The sequence below is a fragment of the Psammomys obesus genome, unplaced genomic scaffold (genome assembly GCF_907164565.1).
Source record: "Psammomys obesus unplaced genomic scaffold, mPsaObe1.curated_primary_1811, whole genome shotgun sequence".
Classification (NCBI taxonomy): Eukaryota; Metazoa; Chordata; class Mammalia; order Rodentia; family Muridae; genus Psammomys; species Psammomys obesus.
This window is the reverse complement of record NW_026596057.1, coordinates 6,030,659-6,055,855: the sequence shown is the minus strand read 5'-3', so window position 1 is coordinate 6,055,855 and position 25,197 is coordinate 6,030,659. Positions and strand designations below refer to the sequence as shown.

The following is a 25,197-nucleotide window of genomic DNA, read 5'->3' as shown; positions in this document are numbered from 1 at the left end:
ACATTTTAAGCTGGGACAAAAACATTTTTCTAGTTTTATCACCTCTCCTTTCCCTTCTCCGCTTCTTCTGTCTTCCTCTGGAGGCAATGCAGTGGGCAATGTGGTCTTCCTTCTTCCTTTTAAGGTCCCATGAGCTAGGGATGTGGCTCAGCGGAAGAACATATGTCTAGCATCTGTAAGGCTTGAGGCCTGTTTCCCAGTAATGTGATCAGTCATTCAATAAGTAAATTTAAAAAAAAAAAAAATTCTGTGTGACACAGAATGCTCCTTTGCAGCTTGCAATAAACCAAGTGTTGAAAAAAATGATTGGCTCACTCACAGTTTGTGGGTCACTGCTTGCTTGCTCGGCTGCCCTTAAGGTTTGCAATGAGTCACATATTAAGCATTAGAACTGAGATCAGCAAAGGACCATTCACCCTGTCAGGTTCACTAAGCTCCTTCAGAATGCTAGTTCCTGCACTAGGTAAACAAGAGATAGCAACTTGAGGTCTGGTGTATTTCAGTCACTTAGTAAAATCGGGTTCCTGAATATGATCAGTTTTCATTCTCCTTTGCCATTTCTTATACTAATGAGTTTCTTTTCTTAGTTAGGGTCTTCTCTTGTTACCTAAAATACTCATATGATCTTCTAGATTTTGTATATTATGTACTTTTGGGTCATTTATAGTTCTGAAATCATTTTTCTATGTCTCATAAGATTGTTTTCAAATTTTCTAGTGGCAGGGTGCTTCTGACTGCACACAAGGCTCTGGATCCATATTCCAGGAGTGTAACAAAAGAGTGCTTCAAATGCAACTAAACAGTTTTTCCTGTGATGTCTATGAAGTTATCATTATTTTTACTTAATTGAACAAAATACATAAATTCTCATAGATGTAAAGACCCATTTTCAAGTTCCCTGTTCTGTTTCATCTTTGCATCTGTCTACTCTGTGAATGTTGTCAAACTGATTTGATTCCAAAGCTTTTAAATTTGTGTTGATATCTGATGAGGCAGAACCATATTAGTAACCTTCTTTTGCATGATTTTACTAACTATTCTTGGACATTTTTATTGTGCTCTATAAACTTTTGAGGTACTTTGGAATTCTTAGTTGAATATTTCTTGGATCCCTGCTGGAATTTTATTAAAGTTATAAATTAACTTTGAGGAAAAGAATAATTTAATTATACTATGTATTACCTAAGGACATGGTGTATCTAAGAATTTGTTGAGACATAGTTTTTATTATCTATGAAATTATTTACTATTTGGCAAAAAATTTTTTTAAATCAATATAATGTATATTTTAAAATATTTTCAATGAAGATGAAAAATAAATGACATAAAATATAAAGGGATCTTAAAATCAAAAAGAATAGAAAAACCAAAAGAAAAATGGCTAAAGGTCATGAGTAATATATTTATAGAACAGAAAATCCAAATAGTTACAAACACACAGAAAGACTAAATACAGCTATAAATGTTTTCATATTTATTATCATTATTTTGTAACCCTGAGGATCTAATTCAGGGTCTCTCACTCTACTAGCCCATTTTCAAATCTGCATACAAATATTTGTCAACTTTTTATTCGTTGTTTCATTCTTCAGCAGTTAACCCGTGCTAGGTACCTGTTGTAAGAACTGCCTTGGAGATTGTAGAATATTTAGCATACTCCCTGGCTTTGCTCAGTAGGAGTTAGTAGCACCCATCCTTTAATCATAACAATAAAAAAATATCTCTAGACAACATGTCCTGTGGGGCAAAATTTTTACACGTCGATAGCCACTGCTTTCCACCTTATAGAGAAACTAAAAACATAAAAACAGCAAACCAGAGCTTTCTTGCCCTTCAGTGATCTCTGACTGCCATTCCTTCAATCAACAGGAGAAATTCTGCCTTTAGAAGTTTTCTCAAAGGTTTGTAGGAAAAGATGGGAGGGTGCAGAGGGCAATATTGAGAAGAGCTGAAATACAGAATGTTGGAAATGATCAAATACACTGTATGAAATGCTCAAAAAATTGATAAAACTATTGCAAAACAAAACAAAACTCATTTTTGACAGCTCTCGTGACTACCCCTGTAATCAGCATGTAGTAAAAATAAACAGTCTTGGTTGAGCAAATGTCCTTGTTGTATACTTGAGCATATTTTGGATATATGCCTAGGAGTGGTATAGCTGGATCTTTAGTTAGCACTATTCCTAATTGTCTGAGAAAGCATCAGATTGATTTCCAAAGTGGTTGTATAAGTTTACATTCCCACCAGCAATGGAGGAGGATTCCCCTTTCTCCACATCCTCTCCAGCATGTGTTGTCACTTGAGTTTTTGATCTTAGCCATTCTGATGGGTGTCAAATATAGGGTTTGTAAAGGTCCTTTCCCAGTCTGTAGCCTGTCATTTTGTAGCAGCTTTATTCATAATAGCCAGAATCTGAAAACCCAGATATCCCTCAATTGAGGAATGGATACAGAAATTGTGGTACATTCACACAATGGAATACTACTCAGCAATTAAAAACAAGGAAATCATGAAATTTGCAGGCAAATTGTAGGAACTAGAATACTAGAATCATCCAGAGTGAGGTATCCCAGAGGCAGAAAGACACTTATAAGTGAGTATATACTATATTAGACTTATAATATAGGATAAACATACTAAAATCTGTACACCTAAATGCCAGAGGCCAGCGGCAGAGTTGAACAGTGCCTGAGTGGGGCGTGAGGATGAATCACTATATACGGGATCAGCTTGAGAGGGCAGTCAGTAATGACTGAAGCAGCTTGGGTTTATTCCAGGATTATTTATAGGCAGAGCAAAAACAAGTCACATCAATACAAAAAGAAAAGGTGTGGAAACGCCTAACTTTTTTTCAAAAGCTACTTCCCTAAAGGAATATGGCCCCAGGTCACACAGATAAGCTTTAAGGAATCTCAATGGCCCAAGGTCACAGAGATAAGCTGTAAGGAATTTGGCGAAAATTCCTCTTTTCTCTGTCAAGGTGAAGGCCACGGTGAAAACGTAACAAAGCAGCTTAAGGAGTAGCTCTCCACACCTAAAGAACTAAGGAAAAAGGAAGACCTTGGGTAAGATGTTCAATCCTCATTCAGAAAGGCAAATGGGATAGACATCGGAAGAGGGAGAAAACAGAGAACATGACAGGAGCCTACCACAGAGGGCCTCTGAAAGACTACCCAGCAGGGTATCAAGGCAGATGCTGAGACTCATAGCCAAACTTTGGGCAGAATTTTCATTCGAAGGGGGAGATAGAAAGACCTGAAGGGGACAGGAGCTCCACAAAGAGAGCAACAGAACCAAAAAATCTGGGCCCAGGGGTCTTTTCTGAGACTGATACTCCAACCAAGGACCATTCATGGAGATAACCTAGAACCCCTGCACAGATGTAGCCCATGGCAGCTCAGTGTCCAAGTTGGGGTACCCTAGTAAGGGGAAGAGGGGCTATCTCTGACATGAACTCAGTGGCTGACTCTTTGTTCACCTCCCTCTGAGGGGGGTTGGGAAGCCTTACCAACCCACAGAGGAAGACAATGCAGCCAGTCCTGATGAGATCTGATGAGGCTAGGGTCAGATGGAAGGGGAGGAGGACCTCCCCCATCAGTGGACTGGGGGAGGGGCATGGGAGGAGAAGAGAGAGGATTGAGAGGGGATGAAGGTGGGGGCTACAGCTGGGATACAAAATGAATAAATTAAAAAATAAATTAAAAAAATAAGGAAAAAGTCTTATATTTGCTAGTAAAAATGTAAGCTAGCTCAACTTTAGCTTTTGTGGAGAACAACTGAGAAATACCTACTAAATTTTTAATTATGTGTATTCTTCAACTGGGCAATTCCATTCAGGGACCAAATGAAATTAAGCATATATAAACATTAATAGTGCAGCAATTTAATTATAGCACTGTTAACAGTGACCAAAAACTACAAGCAATATAAATGTCACAGATAGAGAATGGTTAAATAAATTATAGTACACCCACACAACATATTGTTGTGCATACCTTATTATATAGGATGTTCTCCACATAGAATGTAACAAGATAAACAAGAACCAGAAAAGTGTATAACATAATCCTACCTTTTCAAAGCATACCCCTACATATATGTGAGAAAAACATGGCTCAATATCTTATTTATCCATACTTCATAGGAGAACATAGTATGCAGAATATATAAAAAGCTCTTGTAATTCAATAACAAAAAAATAATTTAAAGGGCAAATAGTTTGAATGGACATTTCTACAGTAAAGATGTAAGATAACCAATGAAAACATAAAAATATGCTCAACATCATCAGTCTCTAGGGAGATTGAAAACCAAAACTATGAGATAACACATCACACTTAGCTAGGTAGGCTACCCCTTAGAAAGAAAAATATGCAATGATGAGGATGTAGAAAAATTGGAAGCATTGTATGTTGCTTGTTTAAAGGAAAATGATATGGTTTCTATGGAAAACAGCTTGGCAGTTCCTCTGTCAAAACAGAATTCCCAAGTGATACAACAATCCCTCTCCTAGGAAATGCACATTCAAACACTTACACACAAATGTTTATAACCCACAACAGCTAAAAAGTGAAAACAAAGCAAATGCCCATCAGCTAATGAATATATAAACCAAATGTGGCTCAGGGCTCAACTATAAAACAGAAAGAGTACCAATTTACGTTACAGAGTAAATGAATCATAAAATCCTCATGCTAAGTGAAAGAAGACAAAGGTGAAAGATCACATGCATGAAACTTTCATGCAGATAGATTCACAGACACAAAGGTACATTAGTATTTCCTGGCACTGGGGGTAAGGGATGAGTAGGGACCGATAGCTCCTTAAGTGTGGGCTTGCTCTGTGGGATTGAGAACGTCTCTTATTACTAGGAACGCGTGCTGGTCCCACAGCATTAGTAATGTACTAAGCCACTGAGCTGTCAGTTTCAACATTGCTTATTTTGCGTTTATGTGATTATTGCCTCAACCTAACAAAATATATTCTGACCAAACTGTCCCAAACATGCCAACTGTCATCTCGTCCAAGAAGCTAAGTCAGGTTGGGCGTAGTCACTACTTGGATAAAAATACACACACACACACACACACACACACACACACACACACACACATCACTTCTGCATCACTTGCCTATTGTTGCAAGTTCACACACAAATTTAGCATCTGAAAACAATTATAACATCTTAGCTCACAGCTAAGCATAACCAGATGGGCTTAGGTAGGATCTATATTTAGGATTTCACAGGCCAAACTCAGAATGTTGACCAGAAGTTTCTCTGGGAAGTATGCATTCAGGTTCTTCAAGGTGCTGTGTGTTGGTGGTGGCGGTGGTCTTTTGAGACAGGCTCTCACTATGTACACTATCTGTCCAAAGACCTGCCCCGTGGTACTCATGTACTTGTGAACTTGAAATCCTGCCACTTTAGCAGGATTACCAAATGCTAGGATTACAGATGAGTACTATTCTTGAGATTTTTTTTTTTTTTTTTAGAAGAATTAGGTTCCATTTGATTGTAGCACCGAGGTCCCAGCTTCCTTGCTGTCAGCCAGACTCCATTGTCAGAGACTACCCTCATGTCTTGGTTCATACGAAGCAAAAGGTCAAACCCTGCTCAGCCTTCTAATGAATCTGACCTCCCTTTCTGCTACCATTGAAAGAAAACTCCGCTTGCAAAGGCTAGCTAGCTAATTTCATTTTTGCCATAAAATATTACACAATCACAGACATAGTATCTCTTCAAACCCACAGCTTTCATGCTACACTCAAAAGGATAGAGGTTATATAAGGATAAGGGTCACTTTGGGTCATTTTGCTAGAATTCTGCATACTATGACCTCTTCCAGAAAAAAAGAAAAAAAAGCCATTTTATACCCAATTCAAGAAAAACTGTTTATATCCAGGCTCATTGTAAAGAAAAATGGAAGTACACCTATATTCCATCTATAGCAAGGAAAGCAATGTATAGATTCACAGGTTTCCAAGGCTCAAGGAAAGAATAGAGTTGACTTTAGTAGATAGACATCTCAATGTGGGACCCCTGCTGGCTTGTTGGCTTATTTTTCTTTCCTTTTTTTCTACTGAAACACTGCATGTACATGCGAAGCAGCCAAAAAAAAACTACCTCAGCATTCTCTCTGTAGTTGTGATGAGAAGCATATTGTGGTGGGGATTTAGGTGACTCTAATACTTAATAGATCGTATTTTCCCAAACGTTTCAGAGCTCTTGTTATTGAGGGCTTCTGGTTTGGGTGAGTTATATCTATTGCTACTATCAGACTGACTGAACCTAGAAAAATTTAAACATAATACACAAGCACACGTTCTCTTAGCCTACAAACAGATATCATCACAGTTACATAACAGCCTCTGGAGGGTGAAGGGCACGACGTCTTCCCAGACCATCCCTTAAAAGGCTCCGTGAAAGATGTCAACACCACACCCTGCACTTTCGCAGCTTGATCCACTCACACATTTTGGTGTATTCACTTGATCTGCTGTGTTATTAGGACACCGTCAATCTCTGAGTTTAGCAAAAAATCACACCGAGGGCGGTGAAAGAAAGCACTAGGGGTTCATGTTTTGCCCTAGATGTCTCGTTTGATGTTTTAGTGAAGAAATATTCATGATTGCTTTAGTGATTCCGGATGCTTCTCGTTCAAGCAGGAACTCCGCATTTGCGCTTCTGCACAGTGGAGTTCTCCGTCCTACCCGCCAGCCTTCGGACGTCTAGACGGCCCTCCTGACTGACTGGGTGTGAGCCGAGCCTGTCCGGTTGGGTGGATATTTTCTTCAGATAGTGAGGTGGGAGATAAGTCAGGCAGCTTCCCAGTGTGGGGCGGGGTAGCTGCTTTTACTTTTGCAACCTCGAGGTATTTCGTGAGCTGCACACTTTCTGGAACCTTGAGCCTGTCTTAGAGCCTTGGCCTTTAGGAAGCTCTCCTTTACATAAGATACTCCGCAGTTAATTGTTCTTTGTATCCTGCGATCAAAAAGTGAAGAAATAAAGGTGGGGGAAAAAAGCCTCTTGTTGACTAACTCGGTCGTTTTCGTCCCGCAAGCCAAAAAAACAACAGTAAATAAGTAAGTTGTTGGAGGCCAGGGATTGCATCCTCCCACCTCAAGGTTAAAGTTCTGCAAGCCGGGGTCACGGCGTCCTCCGCGAGGAGGGCTGGCGGCTAAGTCTGAGCAGCCTCGCCGGGCGGAAGTGCACATCCGGGGACCCTGCCCTACGGAACGCTCTCCTGACGCGTGATGGGAAAACGCCGGGTGACGGAGCCGACCGGGGCGGGTGGGTCTGCGCGTGCAGATACGTGGGATGCCCGCCGCGGCGTCCAGACACCGTCCCTAACTGCCCGGGGGGCCTCCGGCGTCAGAGGCCGCGCGCACCGCCCTGCCGTCTTCCGCGTCTCGTGATCCACGGACCGACCAATGGGGAGGCCGAGAGCTGGGGGGCGGGGCGGAGGGGGCGTGGCCCGGGGCGTGGCTCGCGCGCGCCCTGCGGCTGGGTAGGCGGTGGGGAAGGCGCGGGCAGCCCGGCACAGCGGGGAGCTCGGCGTTGGACGGGAGGCGGCGGGGGGGAGAGGCGGTGTTGCCGAGCATCCTGACCCTGGCGCGTGGCGGCGCCGCGCGAGGTTACAGGTGCCCGCCGGGACCCGCGCGGCCGGAGCCCGCTCCGGTTGGCCGAGGGGGAGGAGGGGCTCCGAGTTCGCGGCGTCCGGCCCCTCGTGCCCAGGATGGATGTGCCGGCCCGGGTGTCCCGACGAGCGGCGGCCGCGGCGGCCGCGGTGCTTCTGCGGACCGCCCGCGTGCCCCGCGAGTGCTGGTTCCTGCCGACCGCTCTGCTCTGCGCCTACGGCTTCTTCGCAAACCTCCGGCCGTCCGAGCCCTTCCTCACGCCCTACCTGCTGGGGCGGGACAAGAACCTGACCGAGAGGCAGGTAGGCGCGGCGGGCGGGGAGGCCGAGCTCGGCGCGGCTCTGCGGAGGGCCTGCGGGGGAGCCCCGCGGCGGGCTGCGCAGGTAGCCGAAAGGGTTTCTGCTCGCTCGGAAAAGCACTCCTGCGCTGCCTGACTCTTTGAGTTTCCAGCGCGTTCCGTGCGGAACTAAGCAGGGGGGGCCCGCAGGCCGCGTGCGGACGGTGCTGTATGGTGGCATAACCCGGTTCTGCCCGGACCCGTACTGCGGGAGCTGCTGGGGACAGGGGACAGTTAGTGGATACGGACGGCAGTAAGCTCTACTTTGCATATACACACATGCACACTATGTATATTAGTTGGTTGACCCTGCTTTTATGAAAGGATCCCCGCTTTCTTTCCCCTCGGCTTTTTACTGTGGCCAAAATAGATATGCTCCATCACTTAAGGACAGTACAGGACCTTACACCACCTGAATTTGGCTTGTTTAAGTAGGTGAGATTGTGTCCAAAGGTGTCCTGCCCCTCAGAAGTCCATCTTGGGGGTAGGAAAAAAAAGGGTGGTATCATATAATTGGAACTTGGTTTTTCTTGTATTGTGAACTGTTGCTTCACCGACAGGCGAGTTCCTTACAGGCGGAGTTTTTGTGGGCTGTGGTACAAGTGGTCCATGAGCAAGAACTGCTGCTCACCCATTTATTCAGGATAAAAACTTGGAAGCGTAGCAACCGCAGAAGTGTGTGGTGTGCTTTGGAAATGTGCCTAACTGCTCTCATTAGGACACATCCCAGCACTTGGTTTCGGCAGAGGTGTATATATAGACCAAGAAAGAAATGAAACCAATGCTACTCCTCTACCCTTTCCTTGAGTACCCAAAAAGGTGAAAACTGAGGTCTGATGTCTTTCCCTGCTCTCAGCTGAGTGGACACTGGATAATGGACACCCTCTTTCTTTTACCTCTTTCCTTCCTTACCACCCTGCCTCTTTGCCCGAGTTGCTGTAAAATATTACTCCCATTTAAACCTTCCTGGCATGGCCAGTCATCTCTGAGCAACTAACTCAGTAACTCAGCCTAACAGGTCAGAGCAGGAGGTAGCTAACATACTACCAGACTACCAGACTCATTTCAGACCGACAGGATAGAATTACTCAGAGTCCAGTCTGTGACTGCAGTGTGCCTCCATTCAAGGTCACTTGAGAAAGAATTGAGAGTCGGTGTCCATGCCTGGATTCTTTGGCATTTAGCAAGCACAGCAGACTTCTACCCAAAGTGTTAAATCTCGTTTCCTAGTCTTATGGATCATGTCACACTTACTCATTGTCAATATGTATTTTGGTACTGGTTAAAGCCAGCAGCAAAAGGAAAAGATAAAGCTGTCTGATCAGAATGATTTCCCAAGAGGAAATTTACTACATGGTTATAAGAAAGCGTGATTCTGGGGATCCAGAATGACCAGTGAGGTGGGACATGACCTGAGGTGTGAGCAGATTAAATTACACACAAGCTGCCTTGTGTGCACGGTGTACGCACCGAAGCCTGTGAGGAGAAACATGCTCTCCACGTTGATATTTGAAAGCTAATATGCCTTGTCAGGGGACCTGGACTGGGAGCTGCTTATTGTCACATGCTCTGCCTTATCAGAAGGCCTCTCTCTAGGTTAAGGGGACTAGGACTGTAACGGGGTGCTGGGCTCAGTAAATGCTTGTTCTTTGCATGATAGCATGAGGATGGGTAGTGCAGATGGGTCAGGGCAAGGGGATTTGAAGAGGAATCTAGTGACCCGGGATGTGGGGTGTTAGGAGTGCTAGCCAATTCTGTGGGTTATACCAGTGCTGCCGTTTCCCTGTTGAGAGTTGCCAGAGCTCAGCAGCAGAGTTGAACAGTACCTGAGTGAGGAGCGAGGATCAGCTTGGGAGGGCAGTCAGTAATGACTGAAGCAGCCTGGGTTTATTCCAGGGTTAGAGGCAGAGCAAAAACAAGTCACATCAATACAAAAAGAAAAGGTGTGGAAATGCCTAACTTTTTCAAAAGTTACTTCCCTAAGGAATATGGCCCAAGGTCACACAGATAAGCTGTAAGGAATCTCAATGGCCCAAGGTCACAGAGATAAGCTTTAAGGAATTTGGCGAAACTTCCTCTTGTGAAGGCCAAGGTGAAAACCTAACAAAGCAGCTCTCTACAGAGAATCCCACAGTAAGAAGACAAAAGCAAAGCCTAGTCTCTGAAGTGGAGCCACCCTGCTGGCACAGCCTGCCAGCAGCCTGCCAGCAGGGTTGAACAGTACCTGAGTGGGGTGTGAGGATTTAAAATAATTAAAACAAAACGTACTACACAAGGGAAGGCTTGAGAGGGCTGTCAGTATGACTGAAGCAGCGTGGGTTTATTCCAGGGTTCATTTTTTTATAGGTAAAGCAAAGACAGGTCACATCAATTCAAAAAGAAAAGATTCATGGAAACGCCCAACTTCTGTTTCAAAAACTACCTCCCCGTAGAGGATAAAGTCCTGTTCTAAGACTAATCCCCTAAAGCAGTTATGGTCCAAGGTCATACAGACAAGCTTTTAGGGAATTTGGGGAAACTTTCTTTGTCAAGGTAAGGGCCACGGTGAAAACATAACAATGCAGCTTGCCGAGCAGCTCCACAGTTGTCCTTCATGAGTGAGTACTTGTTTACTTTCAGCAATGGACAGTTAAGTGAAACATTGCATGATTTTTAAGCAAAGCAAATCCCATGGTATCATCAGTGGCATTTGTAACAGAAGTTTGTATTTTTCCCTTGAAGGCCTCTAAAGTGCCAGCCTAGGTCATCTTAAAACGGTGCTGAGATTCCCTAAGACCTAAGGGTAGAATTTCCTCTCTCCGTTTCTGTTGTAAAGATTATTTTGTAGACTTTCAGGAAAGTATTTATTGTTTTGAGTCCTGTATTTATATGCATGTCTGAGTGTTTGCCATGTGTGTAGGAGCCTGTGGAGGCCACAAGAGGGCATCGGATGCCTTGTAGCTAGGGTCTCAGGTGGATAGGAACCAACTGATATAGGCGCTGAGAACCAAACCCCAGTCCTCTGGAAGAGCAGCAGGTGCCCCTAACCACTGAGCCATCTCTAGTCCCATTGACCATTTTTAGAATGTTCTTATTAAGTTGCCCAGAGTAGTCCTAAGAGCTTGTGATCCTCCTGCCTCAGCCTGTCAAGTGTCTGTGATTACCAGTGTTTATCACCATAGCCTACAGAACTCTTTATCTCTATAAAGAGTGATTCTATCTTTCCTTGGTAGCATGCGTTTTTTTATGTTGACTGCTTTTCTTTGTAAAACGGTTGCACACATTCTGCTTGACAGTCTGAGCCTTGCAGATTCCTTTTGCTCTTTTAGGACACTCAGGCTTTATTCATATCAGTCATAAACCTAGCATATTCACCAACTCATTTATGGTCCAATACTTAAATGCATCATCTCTGCTTGGAAGTGAGTGTGTGTGTACACATACGTGTGTGTTCTTTTCAAGTCTTCCTGTCTTCCTCATCTTTCCAGGCCCACCATGTTTTCTGTTTCCATTTTTAAATTTGCATAAACACGTGCTTGTTACTTGGTTCAAAACTCCTGAAGCTACAGGTTCATTTTATTCTTTTTTGCCACCTCTACACAGATTAAGTAGTATTACATAAATACACTAAGCAGGGTAACAGAACCATTGACATGATTTTCTTAAATAAGTCAGAATGTAAATTGGTTTAAAACTGAACGATTTATTTTCCTGTGATATAATCCCAGAAGAAAATGCACACAACCAAGTTCTGCCCAAAGTTATGAAAGGCACTTTGAATACAACAGATCAATTCCGTTTGCTCACATGGCAGATTTCACCTGTGATGAGAAATTAGCTAATGGACAGTTAAATAAGGGTATGTCATTTGTATATTTTTGCCTGTGAGAAGTCGCCCTTCAAGAGCTAAAATATCTATTAAAAGAAAGTCTTCTGGTGTTAAGAGTTCCCTACTAGAGATGTTTAAAAAAAGTGTCCTTTGAGCTGGAGATGACTCAGAGGTTAAGAGCATTGAACGATGAAGTTTTCCAAAGAGCCTGAGTTCAATTCCCAGCAACCACATGGTGGCTCACAACCATCTATAATGAGATCTGGTGCCCTCCTCTGGCATGCAGGTGTATATGCAGTCAGAACACTGTATACATAATGAGTGTTCTTTGAGGCCCAGTTCTGGAGACTATGTGGCCTTCATCTCTTGAGGAATTCTTGTCATGGTACCTCCACAGAGATGGTCATGAGAAGTAAATTTAGGCATTAGAAGTAAATTTAGGACATTCTGAATCGATAACACTTTTCTAATAGAAGAAAGAAGGTATTTTAGTGTGGTGGTTCGAACCTTCTCTTCTGCCAATCCTGGCTGTGGTGACTTCAGCCTTCTCGCACACCAGATTTCCTTCTTGTAAAATAGAGATGTAAAATATTTACTTCTTAGGACTGTTTGGATGAGCGGGAAGTGGTTGAGGTAAGGGTCCCAGCAAGGTGTGTGGGCGACATGCTGACACTGGGGGAGAGCATATTCTGGGTCATGTTCCTTGGAGGAGAAAACAGGTCTCTTAATTAGAGGGGCTTAACGAGAATTCACCCAGTATACCATGTTCTACCGGCCTCATCCCTCACCATATTTAGTTGATATAACGGGCCTGGTAGTATTGCTTTTCCCGTCTTCATTTATCTAAATTGTGGGTTTGTGTTAGTGAAGCATTAACCTCATGAGGGCTGTTAACTTACTTTGAAACAAGGTCTCACTATGTTACCGAACTGGCCTTGTACTTGTTAGCAGTCCCCCTGCCTCAGTCTACAGGCTTGCACCACCACCCCGCCCTTTAAACTGATAGAGGATGGGACTTATATGGTGGAACTTTGCTATTAATTAAGGACAACTACTGCTGAAAGTTACAGGTCTGAACAGGAACAGTTTTACTAGAGTGAACAGTTGAGCAAAACTTCGGAACAAAAGAAGACGTGGTGCTGAAGGAAGAAACAGAGAATGTGTTTTAAACTTATTAACGTAATTGTATGTATTCATTTGTTACCGTAATAACTTCAGCACTTGCATACAGGATCCAGTGATGGAGGCAGAGCAACTAGCATTCACCTTACGTCTGGAGCCATTGAGCCGCTCCCTTCCGGTTACTCACAAACTTTATGATCAGCCACTGTTGTTGACTGCAGCCATTCCGGAATGTAGTGGAATGGCTGTCTCAGCTATGCTCTGGTACCTGGTACCCATACATCTGTCTCTACCGCAGCCTGAGGGATTCACTGGTCTGTATTTATATTGGCTTGTATTGACCTCCATGTATGAGAGTTAAGTCTGCATGACTTAACCTAAAGTAGATCTTGTATTGACCTCATGTATGAGAGTTAAATCTGCATGACTTAACCTAAAGTAGATCTTCTGGTTCCCGCCATGTTGCTGCAGGTGACAGGGCTTCATTCTTCTGTGTGGTCCGGCAATGGCTCATTGTGCACCAAGACCTTAATCTCTATGAAGAATGCTTTTTCCGAAAAGGCTTATTGGCCAATAGCTTTGTGGTAGGCAAGGGCGTGTTAAAGGATCCATGAAGGTGCAGAAACAGGTCGAGGCACACAGGAGACAGTCAAACTTTAGAAGCCTGAAGGAGAGTCGTATCTGGAAGTTCAAGGGTAAACAGGCGGGAGGAGCTGCTATTAGAACACACCTGAAAATATCTGCAGGAAGGCTTCTTCCCCTACCTCACTGCCCTCTCACGGTTCCCTTGCTAGGGGATACAGAGACACTTTGTTTCTCATTTGTTAGAACTTGTGCACTTTGACAAAGAATGCCTTCTACAGCTCCGATAATTATGCAGATTTCAAGGCTGCTCTGGTCTACATAGCACGTTCTAGGCCAGTGATCACAACTGCATAGCTAGGACCCCCACTCCAGAACCTAAAGCAACAACAACAAAACAGAAACACCAAAAACTGACTGACATAGAACCGTCACTGTGTTGCTGAGTGGTGAGCTCCTCATAAAAGAAGAAACTTTTCAGTGATTATTGTTATCAAGAGGATGAGATTCACAGCCAAGGTTGTTCTAATTCATATAGTCCAGTAGCCTATTTCCCATTCAGGCTTCAAGTTTTCATACCTACAAAAAAAACCAAATAATTGATCATGCATTTAATTCTTACAGCAAACAGTCCTTTAGCACAGGCTTTCTCCCCTCTTGTAGTGAGAAAGTTTATTCCTAAAGGGGACTGAAAAACTTCTCCATCCATTAGCCCCTATTTACAGTTACTCAGCTTCCCCTTTTCAACCTTGTGATACTGTTAGAACGGCACTCATTCAATGTATCATGTTTGGATTTTGATTTTGACCTTTTTCTGAGCTGGCAATAACATTTTGTTGTAATGCTGGGCAGTAGCAGTGAGTCACAGTTCTTTCAGCCATTCAGTCATGAAGGAAATAACTGTACTCTTCAGAGCACAGTGCTGCTAAATGATGAGGTTCTCTGTGGTGTGTGTATTGACCACGTTTTTAATTCAAGTGTGGTGTGTGTTTATGTTTTCAGGAATGAGGGGTAGTTCATTTAGCCTGAGGTAAATATAGGATGTGTTCCTCAGTCACTTTCCCTCTATTTTTTGATATAGAATCTCTCATTGAACAAGTAGCTCATGAAATTGGCTAAGTTAGCTAACGTGCCAGCAAGCTCCAGGGAACCTCCTGTCTCTTCCTCTTCATGCTAAGATAACAGCTTTTTACATGAATATTGGGGATCTGAACTCAGGTCCCCATGCTTGTATGGGAAGCATTTACCAACTGAACCATTTCCCCAACCCAAATACATTTTTTTTTTTTTATTATTTATGTTCAGTTGATAGCAAGTTTATTAGCATTTACCCATTCTGAGTTGAGGAACAGCTCTTAATTACAGAAGTAATGAAACTGAAATTACTAAAGAATTGATGATGATGATGATGATAATAATAATAATAATATAAGAAGAAATTTAACAGATAAGAATTGACAATGATCTCATTTCCAAAACATTTCTTGGTCCTATGCCTTCCAGATAGTATGCTGGCTGTTGCAGCATATTAAAAAAAAAAAAAATGAATGCTTATTATACAGATGAATGCTGGATCCACCTCTCAGAAACCTTAAAGGTGCCAAGCATGAGAGAGATAGAAAATACCTGTAACCTCAGCACGTGGGAGACTGAAACAGGAAGGGTAGAAGTTCCAGATTAGTTTAATCTACATAGGGTCCAGCCTGGGTCACATAGCAAGATTCTCGATGCATGGAAAGGATTTTATTATAAAAAAAAATAGTGGAGAGGGGATAGGAAAGGCTGTCTCAGATAGAGATCTGAGACTGTAGCCAATGTTGCTTTGGTTGGTGAGGGAATGTTGGCAGGCTGTTGTATAAGAATGAGTCTGTTTGTTGAGTCTTCTGACCGCTCATGAGCTTTTTTTTCCCTCCCTTACCAGGTCTTCAATGAAATTTATCCCGTATGGACATACTCTTACCTGGTGCTGCTATTTCCTGTGTTCCTCGCCACAGACTACCTCCGTTACAAGCCTGTCATTCTGCTTCAGGGACTCAGCCTTATTGTTACATGGTTCATGCTGCTCTATGCCCAAGGACTGCTAGCCATTCAGTTCTTGGAATTCTTCTATGGCATTAGCACGGCCACTGAAATCGCCTATTACTCCTATATCTACACCGTGGTCGACCTGGGCATGTACCAGAAAGTCACAAGTTACTGTAGAAGTGCCACCTTGGTGGGCTTCACCGTGGGCTCCGTCCTGGGGCAAATCCTTGTCTCTGTGGTAGACTGGTCACTGTTCAGCTTGAACGTCATCTCCCTCACCTGTGTTTCTGTTGCTTTTGCTGTGGCCTGGTTTCTGCCTATGCCACAGAAGAGCCTCTTCTTTCACCACGTTCCTTCCTCCTGTCAGGGAGTGAATGGCATCAAGGTACAAAATGGCGGCATCGTTTCTGATACCCCAGCATCTAACCACCTTCCCGGATGGGAGGACATTGAGTCAAAAATCCCTCTAAATTTAGATGAGCCTCCTGTGGAGGAACCGGTGAGTTCAGCCTTAAATTTGCAATTGCTGTTCTGGGCATCGGCTAATGGCAATGAAACAGAGAGGGAAGCCCATTCTATTGGTGCATTCATTCTTAAGATGCAATTGATTTATGTGAGAAAGACAATCAATTTATTCTCCCCTAGAGTGCCTGATCCTCTTAAGTCAAACTGACATAGCATTATGCATCATGTCAGATATGTTTTGGGGTTGTGTCTCCATTTTTATATCCCTACTGGTTGGTATAATACATATATGGTTATATGGAGAGAGAGCACTCAGAGCTTAATGAGTATTGAAATGATTCAGTTGGCGATTTGTGTCTACTTGTAGCTCGTGGATCGAAGCTCAGTATTTAACAATACAAAATTATTTTCCTTTCCTGCTAAAAATGATAGGTGTGATTTATTTTTTTCAAATGATGCTGTGTTGTTTGTGCTTTTTGTGTTCCTATTAAGTTACTGAGTGTGAGGGACATGGACAAGATTCATTCCAGCTACATTGAAGCAGTTTGGATTTTCCTGGAATGTGTTTGGCAATAAGCCTATTAACATTCCTGTCTTGCTTAGGGGATCTAAAACTGAATTATGGGTTTTGTAGAGTGAATGAGAATGCAGAACTACTGTGAATAGCTTGACTCTATAAAGTTCATGTAGTAGTTTCTCCCCAGCCTATAAAGCCCTCTCTCAGGGGAAAGCCTGTACCAGGGAGGCCGAGCCCCCCTCTACACCCTGGGACACACCTGTCCTAGAACCCATGTCTGACTGCTCAAGGCACTGTCTTTAGTCAATATGACCAGGGATTAGGTATTGAAGAAATACTGATTCGGGCATAATTTGTTCAGTGGCAGTGGAGAGTCCGCTGGGGGGAGGGGAAAGGGCTAGTCGTTTGCTGCGTTTCATGCAGTAGGAACACATGGGTGCTCTTCTGGTTGGTTTCCGGAGTGTTATAGTGGCTGTAGCCAACTGAATATATCTAATACTTATGTGAGAATATACTTTAAATATTAACATTAGTTGTAGTCATAAACTTACAAGACAGTGAGCTCTTACGGTTTTGGACTCTAACAAATATTTTGGAAAGGCCATTTTTTTTTTAAAAGCCACTGCATATAGATGTGTGTATAATTTTTTTTTTATAATAGGAATGAAAACTTTACAGGACAATATTCTTTTGTAATCTATTTCATTTTCTTTTATAATTAAGTTACTGCCTATTAAATATAGTTTATTGCCCACTGGCAAGTTGAGTTACAGTTTCAGTAACTTGCCTATGCCAGTGCGAACTATTTATCAGTGACCCAAATGTCAGTATTTTGACCTGGGTGTGGCGGCACACACGTGTAATCACAGCTCTCCAAGGCTGAGGGAGAAATTAGCTTCACTTAGTTTCCTGATGTCCCAGGCTCCGCAGTGATTCTGTGGGCGGCTGGCCAGTGCTTTGGCAGCCTCACTGACTGGCCTTAAAACATGGCTGTTTTGCTGCAGAAAGCGTGAAGGGAAGCCAGGATACAGACATTGGGGGTTGCAGAGCCATTTAAGCTGGCAAAGCTTATAATCAAATTAAATCACAGTCCTGGTGTTTATTAAAGAGTAAGCAGGTACTCGGACGGTTTGTCCTGACATCAGAAAGAGGAAGTAGGAAGAATTAGAGTGATAATCTGCTTGCCTTAGAGTTAGCTTCAAGTATTGAGTTCTTTTTAGAGATTGCCTGTTGCCTTAGAGCAAAGGTGGCTGACCCTGAGAGGGGAGCAGCCTCCAAAGCCAGTGATTTTTTTTCCCCCCAGGGGGGCTAGAGTTAGGCTCAGTGGGAAACCATTGGCCCAGCATGTTTGAAGCTCTAGCTTTAAGCCCCTGCACTGGAAAAAGGAAAACTTCATGTGGCCGCAGTCTGCCATCCCACTGCTGTAGAGACTGAGGCTGGAGCCTCAAAGGCTAGCACAGTGTCTCAAAGGAAACAAAACAATTCAAATTAAACCCCTCTCTGGGTATAGAGACTTAACGGTTTTCTCAGCCTGAAAGTACTGTGTAGACGACAGTCTTACTTTTAGTGCGCACCTATGTGCCTGTGAAGGTTTCTCCTTTAGCATTTAATAGTGCCACTTCTAGCAGCAGAGTGTAATGTTTCAATTCCTTATCAGTGCGTCTATATTTTGAGTATAAATGGGGCAGTGTAACGCTCTCAGATAAGCATACAGAGTGGGCATTTCACACACAGCAATTGTTACTACTGTACTTTTGCTGTAGGTGTTATCTGTGAGTTTGTAAATAATCTTTTCTCTACCCAAAAGGATATAACCATGATTGCTAATAAATAGAGATACATGTGTGAGAGAGAGACTTTACAGTGGAAACTTTGGACAGTTAATAATTTGCCTAAGGTCATGTAAACGGAAGCAGTGAGGTGAGGCCTGAAAGTAGCTTCAGAGCTCCCATCCTTGATAACACATTCTGGTGTTCCTTTCAAATATACACGTTTTACTTGAGTGAAACAAGCAGCTGATTTTTACAAAAGGAAAAACAGCCTCTGAGGTTGAAAACCGAGCTTGCAGGGTGGTCTGCACAGTCGCCACTGTGGTGTTTGAGCTCTGTTCCCATTTGCTGTGCAGGAGGAGCCCAAGGCAGACCCTCTTCGTGTGCTGAAGGTCCTGTGGAATGACTTCTTGATCTGTTACTCCTCCCGCCCTCTGCTCTGCTGGTCCACCTGGTGGGCCCTCTCCACCTGCGGCTATTTCCAGGTGGTGAACTACACACAGGGACTGTGGGAGAAGGTGATGCCTTTTGAACATGCAAATATCTACAATGGCGGTGTGGAGGCTGTTTCAACCTTGCTGGGTGAGCAATGGAGAAGGGCGGGCAGAGCCCCCATGTGGCTAAGTCAATCATGATCAGGCTTACTTCCTCCCAGAGGAATAATTTGTTTTGAGTTCTGATTTTCTAATTCAGGAGAAAACTTGGCTGGAATCCAGTGGTAGAGGACTATGACTGACAAACACATTCTCGGAAATGCAATGTGCTGATTGTCGAGATGGTTTTCTTCTCTTATCCAGGTTCCACTTACATGTGTTTGAGACTTTGAGTGGCAGTGTACTGTAGTTTATGACAGTAGCTAACGTCTCAAGTGTTAATAAGTACTAGACACTGTTCTGTAGGCAATATGTGTATTAATTGTATTCCAAAATTCCTGAGATGGCAATTGTCATTTGACATTGGACATATTAATAATTGGCCTAAAATCATACAAATGGTAGCTAGTGAAGTAAAGATTGGAACTTGGGCATCGTAGCTTCAGAGCCTGTGTCCATGATAATAGGTTCTGTTGTCCCTTTCCAATTGGCTGTCCTGCTTCATAAGGCTGGAAGAGTCTATATAGCAGCTGTAAGTACTTGCTAATTATGGCTGGCACCCAGAAAGCACTCATATTATAGCTTTCTCCACCGTCACCATTTTACTGAAGGGAAGAAAAGCCATTTTCCATATACTACATTGCTTCTTGGTCTGAAGAAGAGATGACTCACCCAGCTGTGTTGCCAAGCCAGGTGCAGTGATTTTCTGTGACTATAGCCTGTGCATCAGGCCAAGCAGTTATTTCCTCCATAGTTTCCCTGCGTCTGTGTCCTCCTCTTCAACCTAACTGCTACATTATCTTAATCCAGTCTCATCTCAGTGGCTCCATGCTGCTCCACCAAGTTACAAGTTCTCTGCTTGAGTTGCAAGAAACTCCCATGTTCTTGAGCTACCTAATAATAAGTTTAAAGCTTTTAAGATATAATAATCTAAGCTGAATTTTTAATGGGTTAAGCTGGAGTTGATATGGTCAATAACGAGATTACTTTTTTATGTTTTGCAGGCGCTAGTGCTGTGTTTGCAGTTGGTTATATAAAAATATCTTGGTCAACTTGGGGAGAAATGACGTTATTCCTGTGTTCTCTCCTGATTGCTGCTGCAGTATATATCATGGACATTGGAACCCTTGAACATGTTAATAATTGGCCTAAAATCATGGGGAACATTTGGGTGTGCTATTCATCCTATGTTATCTTCAGAATCATCTATATGGTACTCATCACCATAGCAACGTATGTATTTTAATTCAGAGAAGTATTAGGAAAAGTTACAGCAAGAGAAACTTGGATTTCTTTCTTTTGTTTTTCCTTTCTTCCTTTTGTGTTTGTTTTGTTTTGATTTGATTTTCAAGACAGGGTTTTTCTGTGTAGCCTTGGCTGTCCTGGACTCCACCTTCAAACTCACAGTGATCCACCTGCCTCTGCCTCTGCCTCTCTGAGTGTTGGGATTAAAGGCATGCACCACCACATCAGGCTAAACTTGGATTTCTTTACAAACCAAAAAATTAAAATTTCTATTTAAAGGAGGCAAATGGGAGAAAGCATTGTATGTAGTTATTGTACATTTTTTTCTTAACTCAAAGTATTTAGGCAAGATTTATTTGTTCTCTTGTACTTGTTATCCTATTTTTATGTTTGCATAAATTTATATCATCTAATAACGAAACATGTTTCACATTTTTAGAAAGGGAATTAGCAATGGAAAGAAGGGATTGTATTCATGTTTAAAGTAAAAATGTGTTACAATTCAGGAGGAGGTAATTGTACTCTAGTCACTGTTTTTCTTGTTAAAGTTTTCAGATTGCTGCCAACCTCAGCATGGAACGTTACGCCCTTGTGTTTGGTGTAAACACCTTCATAGCCCTGGCATTGCAGACTGTGCTCACTCTAATTGTGGTAGACGCCAGGGGCCTTGGCTTAGATATTACCACTCAGGTAAGCTGTCTTCATTGACACTGACAATTGTTTACATGATCTGGGTGACAGAAGTGGAACATGGTTTATGAAAACAAATTCAGACATTCTGAACAAATCCAAAGTAAGTGTTCCCTCCTTCCTTTAGCCACCTCCCTGTTCTTAGTGCTTTTCTGTGGAGGACGGTAAGATCTTTGTCCTTTTTGATGAACTCCTAGAGCATCGGTTTTCAACCTCTCAGATGTCTGGTTCCCAAGAACTAGAGTTAAAGATGGTTATGAGCCAACATGTGGTTGCTGGGGATTGAACCCAGGTCCGCTGGAAGAACAGCCAGTGCTCTTACCTGCTGAGCCATCTCTCCAGCCCCTCATTCTTATCTGTACACCTGAAGTACTGTCTGAGATGTCCTGCTTCATTGTATCTCAGGGCTCTTTAAGTTCCCTTCCTCCTTTGTATAAAGCAACATTCACCCAAATACCAAGTTAATGACTTACTGTTGGTAAGTATTATGATTTTCAATGTATGACCTGTCGAGAAAATGTCTATGCAAATGCACAAAGAATAGCTATGTTCATCCATTCTGAATCGTTGTAAATGGCATTATGTGTTATGATTTTGTAATGCAGATAGTTTGTGGGTGTACTCCAGGAAAGGAAGCAGCTGAATCAGGAAGTGCCTCTCTCCACATCCAGACAAAATGATTCCTTTTCCTTTATCCTGAGTTTCCAGTATTAATGCAACACTTCACACTTAACACATAAATTTTCCTAGATACAAAGACTTAACATGTTAGCATTAATGAATTTTGTTTTTATTAAGCAATCTACAAGCATAATAAAACTAATAAATATTTGTGTTGACTGTCTCTCTCCTGATTCTTTTTTGACTGGAGAGTTGACAGTAGTGGGTGTCCAGAAAATGTGCCTGGGGTGGAGTGTTAAATGGTTTGTCTGAGATCGCAGAGTCAGTAATACTGCTAGAGAAGATTTAAGTCCGCATTCTCACCTAAAGGCTACTCTTAGGTAGAGAACAGAGATTCATCCTGCCAATTTTGTGAGAAAGATTACCACACCATTAATTACAGTTGAAGGAAATATGGCTGACCCTTGGGGTGGAAAATTGAATAGCATATTATCAGAAAAATGGCTTATTTAAGCGTAGGAGAATAACAGTCTGCAAACTATGCTGAAACTTGCTGCCACAAGTGAGTAACGCCTTTCCTGTCAAAATACAGTCAAGTTTTAAAGACTGGCTCAGTTTAGGGCCACATTATTTTGCCTAAATCTGTTTGTGAGTATTTAATACGTTATTTTAAGAAGAAAAAACTAATGAAGTTGTTTATATAAACAAGCGTGCACATACAGACAAACATGTACACACACGTTTATTTTATTTGAAAGAGCCTTCAACAGAGAATTCTGTGGTGGAATACTCTTGGCCTTACACTACCCTCTTTGGCACAAAAGCTCTTGATTTCTTAGGCACCCATCGATGTGAGGACACAGACCATGACTCACTTAGGACATTAACAGCACTAACAACAGAAATAGGAAGGGAGAGAGGGAGGATGGGATTGGGGGAAAAAGAAGGAGGGGGCTACAGCTGGGATACAAATCAATTAAATTGTAATAAATGATAATAATAATAATAAAGGAAAGAAATAGTGTCCGCAGCATTAGCACTGTGCTAGTAAACTTTTATGTACATGACCCTGTTCACGTCTTCCAATAAGCCCTGCAAAACAGGAATTACTTAAAATTTGACCGTAAATTAGACCAAGGCTCTGTGATTCAATAGCTAAGGTTTTGGGGTTTGTTAGGCTTTTTTAAAATAGCACATGCACTTGTGCATGTAGGTGTGTCTGTGTGAGTATATGCACATGTGTGTGTGTTGTCAGAAGCCAAAAAAGGGAGTTGTTGGATGCTGGGAGCTAGAGTTACAGGCCTTTGTAACACGTGTGAGCCAACTGACGTGGGGACTGGAGTCAAGCTTGACTGCTCACGCTTGAGCAGCAGGTGCTGTTATTCGCTGAGCCGTCTCTTCAGCCCTAGATCAGATATCTTCATGCAGGTTGCAGCTAGAAAGAGACGAAGTCAGGATTCACCCTCAGGCAGCCAGGATTATTCCACTAGACTGCTTCTTTGTCTTCAGTGTCTGGCACATGTGTAAGCGTGCAACATTTATGAAGTTTGATTGGGAAGCTCTGGACATACCTCGAACAGTGTAGCGTATGTTTATATATGTGTAACAAAAGCGCTCATCTCCAGTTGACAGTTTTATGGATGACTGCTCTTCTCTCTTACAGTTCCTGATTTACGCCAGTTACTTTGCAGCCATCTCTCTGGTTTTCCTGATTAGTGGTACAATCAGTATTATAAAGAAATACAGAAAGCGGGAAGAGCCCAACTCCAGCTCTCAAGCGATCACTTCGTAATACACTGCTGAAACATGGCTGCTTCCAAGCAAGGACTCCGCACAGCAGCTGCCTGGGTGCATTTAAACTCTCTACAGTTCAGATAAAAATTGATGGATGTGTATTTCATGGCTTCGAAGCAGCCACTCAACTTACACCTTGCATTCCTGGAGTTAGTAGAATACTGCTGAGAAAAGCCACAACTGAAGCTTTTTCCATGGATTATTTATGAGCGCTAATTTAAGAATGACTTTTCCTAATTAAAAAAAAAAAATTATTTTGGAAACAGTAATCAAGTAATCAAGCAGCATGTCTGCTGTTTCCTTGATTAACACGTGAGTGGAACGTTTTATAATCACGCTCAGCCAGGCCTTTGGCCTGGTGGGACCAGGGCTTCCGAGGCCACGGGATGTTACAAGTCATGATGGGAGTGTGATCTGTCAGCACTGGCCCTGTCCAGCTTCGCTCTAATTTCAGTGTTAACTTGTGTGTGCTTGTGTGTCTGCAGGTGGAAAGTGTTCCTCACTGGCAACATCTGCTCGGGTTTAATGTTCCATCCTCTAAGGAGTGTCATTTCTAATTTTATTTTTAAAATTCATTGTATGAATGTTCTTCCCATTTTGACCACTGTATGTTTTTGGAAACTTTCTTTAAAAGTACGTTTTTTTGCACTATTCATATGCTTCCCAGAGAAGCTCATTTCATTTGAAAAAGGCAAATTTTAAAGCCAGCTGGTAAATGAGGAGAGCTATTTAGGAAACTTAAGGTAGGTTTGCTTGTCTTTAATGCCTCAGTATGAAGGACTCTTAATTCCAACTGGAAAGGTCATTTACAGGTTAGAGACACAAGTGGCCCATTTTATATTTGTGTACCTTTTTATTTCCAAAATAAAATTAACTCTTTTCCTTTGAAACAACTTCATTTCCATATGCCTTTCATTTTATTTTGGCTTTCTTTTCCGAGATAAAGGTGTCAGTGGGAATTGGATTATTCCACAGCCTTTTTCATAAACTGAGCCTCTTTTTAGTTCTTTTATTGAGATTGGATAGACTTGATGCCTGCATTTTTGGACCTTAAACCTGCCTTTATTCCTGAGGTTAGATCATCTTGAACTTTTTAACTTAAATTAAAAAGTTATTCCATTTCCTCATTACTTGAAAGGATGGTGTTCTATATGGTAATATTTGTGAGACATGAAAACTATTTCAGAGACAACTTTGTTGTCTTGTGCAAAGAATCTTAGGTAGGTGCTTTTAACTAGAGTGCTGACTTTTTAAGAACGGCATAGCTAAACAGTGTTATTAATACCAAGATTGCAAAACTGAGGTCAGGATAATACTGGACAGGAGCGAGCTTGACGAGTGTGTGAAGAGCTTCGCTCAAGCACTGGGAAGAAAACTGACACAGGAAGTGAGGCTAAGAATAGGTCATTTCCATGCACCTTCCTTTAAGGCGAGGAAAGGAACACTAAGGAGAGGGAGAACTAAGGTCGCAGTAGCAGTCTCTAGTTTCACCTTTGCGTCTCCCTGCCCCCACCTTTTCTTTCTGTTCTGTAGGAAGTAGGCTGCCCAGAAACAAGAAGAAAAGTTGTGTTTGGGAAATTTTATTGTTTGGTTTTTTTGTTTTGTTTTGTTTTTCTTAAATAACATGTATGGTGGTACAATCAAATTGTTCACATTACCAAAGCAATATTTCCTTGGAATTTAGTTTACTGTTTGTAGCATCTAATCTGATCCTTCTTACCTGTCTGAATCAACAGTATGTTCACATCTTACTATGTGGCCATATTTGCAGAATGCTAAACCCAATGTACTGGTTGTACTGTATGCACTTTTATGAAGAAGCGAAAAAATTTGTTGAACTTTTTATTCAATTCTGTATAGATTATAAAACTATTTTTATTAAATAAATATTTTACAGTATATTTTCCCTTTTTCCTCAATTATTTTGCGCTCATCTTCAAAAGGAGCTTTTTGTCTATAAGTCTTCTAACAGCTTTCCCTAGACAACG

General features: G+C 42.3%; 1 protein-coding gene across 1 annotated transcript; it reads left to right on the top strand.

Moving 5' to 3' along the window:
* Positions 1-7,553: 7,553 nt before the first annotated feature.
* On the top strand, positions 7,554-25,110 carry Slc19a2 (solute carrier family 19 member 2). The gene is made up of 6 exons (XM_055624697.1): positions 7,554-7,943; positions 15,412-16,014; positions 18,623-18,848; positions 19,864-20,092; positions 20,653-20,794; positions 23,079-25,110. Exons 1-6 carry the CDS (start codon positions 7,740-7,742, stop codon positions 23,205-23,207), a joined length of 1,533 nt encoding a protein of 510 aa, XP_055480672.1. The 5' UTR covers positions 7,554-7,739; the 3' UTR covers positions 23,208-25,110.
* Positions 25,111-25,197: the final 87 nt, after the last annotated feature.

Excerpts from the sequence above, each read along its gene's own strand:
- Slc19a2 (XM_055624697.1), top strand. The coding sequence starts at position 7,740 with ATGGATGTGCCGGCCCGGGTGTCCCGACGAGCGGCGGCCGCGGCGGCC. Across the intron at positions 16,015-18,622 it reads AGCCTCCTGTGGAGGAACCG|GAGGAGCCCAAGGCAGACCC; the intron begins GTGAGTTCAGCC and ends TTTGCTGTGCAG. Across the intron at positions 20,093-20,652 it reads GTACTCATCACCATAGCAAC|TTTTCAGATTGCTGCCAACC; the intron begins GTATGTATTTTA and ends TTCTTGTTAAAG.